At 53.3% G+C, this 5,849-nt stretch overlaps 1 protein-coding gene across 1 annotated transcript; it reads right to left on the reverse strand.

Annotated features, from left to right (window-relative positions):
* Positions 1–2,108: 2,108 nt before the first annotated feature.
* On the reverse strand, positions 2,109–4,541 carry RNF26 (ring finger protein 26). Its single transcript, XM_027835615.1, has one exon. The coding sequence runs from the start codon at positions 4,448–4,450 to the stop codon at positions 3,128–3,130; it is 1,323 nt and encodes a 440-aa protein (XP_027691416.1). The 5' UTR covers positions 4,451–4,541; the 3' UTR covers positions 2,109–3,127.
* Positions 4,542–5,849: the final 1,308 nt, after the last annotated feature.

The raw sequence follows: 5,849 nt of genomic DNA on the forward strand, positions 1-5,849 counted from the left end.
AGGGAATATGGAGAGCCACTGGAGTTTACGGAATGTGTGTGGGTGAGGGGCAGGGACACAGTTAGAGCAGCGTTTCAAGAAAATAACTTTAACGGCTGAGTGGAGGATAGACTGGAGTGGGGAGATACATGAGGCAGGTAGGCCAACCAGAAGACCATTGTAATGGTCCAGAAGAGAGGTGGTAAGGACCTGAACTCGGGTGGTAACCATGTGAGTTGAAAAGAGGACATCTACAGGAACAAGGCCTGTATCCATGAGAGTACCACTTCCTTGCCACCTTCTACCTTCACACAAATACAATTCTGGAACTAGAACACAAGCCGGGATCTCCATTCCCAGTTGCTCTCGGGTGGTTAGAGGATATTCACCTTTCTGGAAGGACAGCTTACCCAGTTTCGTACCATACTATAGCGAGGAATGGGGTATTTCTCCCATTCCAACTGAGTTGGTGAGATAACCCAAAGTAAACAGAAGTAGAGGGTAGCAGGGTCCTGAGCTTGAAAAACAGCATGGTATAGGGAACAGATTGCTGAGCAAGTCTGAAAGACCCGGACTCAAATCCTAACTCAAAACACTATGACCAGAGGCGGGCCTACTTCCTCTTCTGTAAAAGGGGGCTGATAATGATAGCTCCTACCTCACAGGGTTGTTGTGAGGATTAAGAGATAAATGTAAAGCACGTAAACACTATTCAGACATGAGTTATGGGAACTTGGTACTAACTGCCTCCAGGACGGCACAGCGCGAGCCAAGGACCACAAGGAAACGTGGTCTGCTCCCATTCTTAGCACAGCCAGAGCACGTACAGCTCTGGGGAGAGGGATGGCAGACTAGATCAGACAGACGTGATCAGGCCTAACCACCCAAGTTAGGTCCTGGGGTGTGTTTCAGATGAACGGGGGGAAAACTAGTGGAAGGACCACAGAGCAAAATGAGTAATGAATCTGGACACAGCACTCAAAGTCCTTCAGTACAGTGGGCTGAGCTCGCCCACCAGAGATGGCCTCACTCTGGTATTCCAGGTTATCTATCTCCTGACATTAGGGTAGCATGGTATCCCAACCCAGCCACACTCCCACTCAACTGCTGCTAGCCCCAAATTCCTCCTTAACGTTCTGGTTTTGGGCACAAAGCCCAGCAGCCCAGAAGCTGAAAGGGTTTAAAAAGGGTCTTTGCTTCACACTCAGGAAGTTTATCTATTCCCATAAATATTTATCCCAAGATTAAACAAACTGCAGGGAACCAGGCATCCTTCCCACTCCCACCCCCACTTCCTCCTCTTCCCCAGCCTCCTTAAGCTCATCTCTACCCTGGAACTTATTTCAAGAGGAGACTCTAACTTCAACCTTAGAAGTACACTGGGGTGAAGGTTAGGAACCGTTTCCCTTCCTCACCCCACCTCCAAGTTGGGGGCCTGTTGCTGGGTAGACTGAAGCCACATTCTGTACTCTGGTCTAGTCACAAAAAACCTCAAGTCCAAAGATGTAGTCTTTTCCTCTTCTAATCATCTCCTCTCTACTCTCCGTCCTGACAGCTACCCACCTTTTCACTAATCAGCAATGCCTTAACTCACCTCTCAACCTCCTCCAGACTCTCTGGGAGGAAGGGTCTAAAAAGAAAACTGAGGTTAGGACAGAGCTTTGGTTGTCCAGAGACACCCAGAGGTCCCTTCCTTCTACTTCCAGCTCAGAGGAGTGGCCCCAGATCAACAGGACACAACGTGAGCAACAACTCCCCTGAAGACCTAGGAAGTAAGGAAAGCAATCTTCAAAACTTCTGAGAGGGAGTAGGAGAGACTAACCAGACAAGAGACTGGGTCAGGTACAAAAGAGATCTTGAATTTCTGTTCCTCATAAAACTTATTCTAAGTAAGGCAAAAGGAAACTTTCCAAAGCTACTGAGATAGTTTTTGTGGGAACAGATGCCAAGTATGCCCTGTCAGACACGAGGACTGGAGGTGAGGAGAAAAGGGAAGGCTGGAGACCGCAATCTAAGCCAAATTCCCCAACAGCCACCCTCTTCCAGCTCCAGGAGAAAAGTGCCAAAGGTGGAAGTTTCCGGTGCCAACAGGGATATCTTCACAGTCCTAGCCACACACAGAGGCAGAGGGCTGTGGAAGAGACTTTATTCAGGAATAAACTGTAACAGTGTAAATATTCAGGAATATACTATCAGTCCCTCCCTCTTGAAGTACCTGGACCCAGAACTCATGTGGAATGTGGAACCTGTGCTCCCCAGAAAAGGGAGAGAGGACTAGTGGGAATGTCATTTTCATATGTGGAATTACGGAGATGAGGATATAGGAGCTCTGACTGTTCTCTTCTGGACTCCCAATGAAGACAAGGTGCAAGAGGGACCAAAAGACAAACACTGAAGGAATCTAGGATCCTCAGCCTCTTTCTCTCTTCTTCCCCAGGGCAGCATTGGCCTCGTTAGCTTTTGGGTGTTGAAGAAGTCATACTGAGAGAGCAGGGGCAACTCTCAGCAGTAGAGAGCAAATGAAAGACCCCCACATCTCCCTACCCTTGGATACCCAAGAAGGCAGAAAATTGGCTGATAGCATAGGTCAAAGATCTACAAAAGCCAAAGATCTTCCCAATGATCTTCAGCAGCCAAATAAGTAGCAGGCAGATCTGCTCTGGCAGGAGGGCCTAGGCAAGGGAGTAAGATGGGCCAAGATAACAGGCCTCAAAGAGGAAAACCAGAAGCAAGGTCAGGGCCTCTGGCCCAACACAAAGATTTGCATCTGGGCAGGAGCCCAGAAGGTTGTAGCCTCAGGGGCACTTGCATAGGTGATACAGATGCTCCAGTCCTCACCACCCCTAAAATTTCCTGGTCCTAGAAGGCATAGAGAAACTATGTCATCATTCCTCCACCACCACCATTCTTCCTGGCCTAACTAAAGTCTGCCTGCTTCTCTGTTCCCTTAACTCTAAGAAGGTGAAGAAAAGGGAATCTTTGTGTCCTTATGGCTTCAAAGGCTTGGAATGTGAGTCCAGATGGCCTCTAGATCAGCAGGGTTACAGGGTACCCACCTACTCAGAGAAGGGCAGTGGGAAAGGCAGAATGAATTCCCCAAAGGAAAAAAAAAAACATGGTGAGGGTAGTTGGGGTGGGCGCAGAGCCCTCAGAGGTAGACGTTGAGGGTCTGCAGGATACCCTGGCGACACAGTGGGCAATTTCGCTGATAGACTGGCTGGCGTAGCAGAATCTCAGTGCAGGCTTGGCACAGGCAGAGGTGCCGACATGGTAGCAAAAGCACAGTTTTGCTTTGGTCCTGACAGATGACACATTTCTTTCTTTCCTCTTGTTCCTTCAGCAGCTGCCATGGGTCATGCCCAGGTAGTGACTCCTCCTCATTGAGTCTTTCCCGGCCCCTGACAGGTGCTACTCGAGCTGCCCCTGTCCCTTCCTCTGGCCGAAAGGGAAGCCTGGGTACTGGGTCAGGAGGCTGCTCGTGTCCCCGGATTCTGGCAGGCGGCCCCCTCCTTGGCCCACCCTGGGGGGCCCCAGGGGCACCCCCCCCTCCTCCTCCTCCACCAACAATAGGCCAGCTTGCCAGCTGCAGGCTCCGGCTCCGTACCCTGCGCCAAGACTCTGAACCTAGCGCTAAGCGAGAGAGTCGTACCATATCCCCACGGAGCCGATGGTAAGAAGGCAGGGCATGAAGCTGTTCAGTTACCCGGACTGCCAGCCGAATGGCAAGATCTGGGTGTAGGATGGTTAAAGTCACTGCCAACACTACCACCAGCAACACCAAGCCAGAGAGATTAGCTAGCATGAAACTGGCCAAAAGACGGGTGCCAGAGGCTATTAACTCCAGTACCAACTGGCAAGGCGTCCAGAGAAGAATTGCCATGGCAACAGCACTGCTCGAAACATGTGCAAAGAAGGCTCCCAACACATCGGTCACCCTCCACAGCGGCCCCATCACAGAGTCCCAGAGGGCCAGTCCGAGGGCAAAGAGGTTCTGAGTCCCAATGAGGCAGATGTTGACCAGGCTGTTGACCACGTAGGCAGCCAAGCTCATGGCGATGGCGCACACGTCGCAGGCCTGGCGCAGCAGGGCATGGCTGGAGGAGACCATGCTCAGGACCCCCCGATGAACCAGCTCTCTGCCCCTCGCGGCCACGTGCAAGGCCAGGTGGCCCACCACCGTCAGGCTCTCCAGGCCCGAGCAGCAGCCCCGCAGCAGGCCGCCCGCTGCCTGCAGGACCCCCAGGAGCAGGCGGGCCAGGCCTTCCACGGCCGCCGACACGGACAGCAGCGCCCCACGGCCCAGGTGCAGGAGGCCGGCCAGGACCGTGTGCGGCAGGTTGTAGACGAAGGTCACCACCCAGGTCAGGGCGGCCAGCAGGGAGGACACCAGGAGGAAGTTGAGGTCCAGCAAGAAGTTGAGCACGTCCAAGGCCAGGCCGATCCCGTTCAACACCAGGTACAGGGCCTCCATGGCCGGCCGGGGGCGCTCCCGAGGGTCAGTTGTTGGGCCCGGTAGCAGGGTCGTGACTGAGGGGGCGCGCGAGCCGCAGGATGGGCAAGACACGCAAACACCGGCCGGGGCGAAGGTCGGGTCGGGTCGGGTCGGGCCGGGCCGGGGCCGGGGCCCGGAGCGGTTCGGCCTGAGGGAAGGCGGGGGTCCCCGGCCCCGAGGCTGAACGGGATGGGGAGCCGCGCGTGAGGCGGCCGCAAGGAGCCTCCTGTCCCCGCCCGGTCCCCTTTCTCCGGGCTCGCGACCTCGCGGGAGGCAGGGGGGGAGGGGCAGGGGGGAGGGGCGGGGAGGGAGGGGTACGAGAGGCGAGGCGCCCCCTCTCAAGCACCCCCGGATGCTGCCGCCGCGGCCTCCAATCGGATGGGCGCCGCCATCTTGCGCGCGGGGGAGGGGCCGAAGGCATGGAATGAAGGTCACAGGAAAAAAAAACCCTGCGAATTGGAGAGACCCAATCACCACGGCTACTGAGAATTGATTGGCTTATTTGAACGGTGCCCGACCGTGTTTACATTCCAAAGGACGAGGCTGGGTCAAGACGAGGCTAGCTCCACCCCCTTCAGAAGATGATTGGTTAAATCGCCGAGAGGGCGGAACAGTTTGATGGGGGCGCCCTACGGAGGCCCAGATTCAGATTTTAAAGGAAAGGGAGCAAGCGTCCGGTCACTCCCTCACTGAGTGTGCCCGCCCTCCACGCTCTGTCTGTGACCCTAAAATGACCCTGAGTGCCTTCTCTCCACCCAAAACCTCTACCTGCTTCTCCCAGTGTTCCTCTGTCTCCCTCTTCTGTCCGGGTGTGTCCCTTTCTTTTCGTCCGTATATGCTACGAAGTGCTACATTTCATCAAAACTCTGCATCTATTTACATAGCAATGTGGTTTAGAATGTCCACCCATTGCAAATAGGGTCATTTAATTCTCTGTATCTGTCTCCCCAGAACCTAGCACAGTGCCCGGCACAAAGTGGGCACATAACAAATGCTCTTTTAAAACTGATTGTTGCTTTGACCTAGCAATAGCACTTCTAGGGCAGTGTCCCAAAGAGATCATAAAAATGGGAAAAGGACTCACGTGTACAAATGTATTTATAGCAGCTCTTTTTGTGGTGACAAAGAATTGGAAATGGAGAGGATGCACATCAACTGGGGAATGACTGAACAAGTTGTGGTATATGAATGTGATGGAATACTATTGTGCTATAAGAAATGATGAACAAACAGGCAGACTTCGGAAAAACCTGGAAAGACTTGTATGGACTGATGCTGAGTGAAGTGAGCAGAACCAGGAGAACATTGCACACAGTAACAGCCACGCTGTGCAATGACTAATATTGATTGACTTAACCCTTTCCAGCAATGCAAGGAC

Source organism: Vombatus ursinus, unplaced genomic scaffold (genome assembly GCF_900497805.2).
Source record: "Vombatus ursinus unplaced genomic scaffold, bare-nosed wombat genome assembly UNPS02014816.1, whole genome shotgun sequence".
Lineage (NCBI taxonomy): Eukaryota > Metazoa > Chordata > Mammalia > Diprotodontia > Vombatidae > Vombatus > Vombatus ursinus.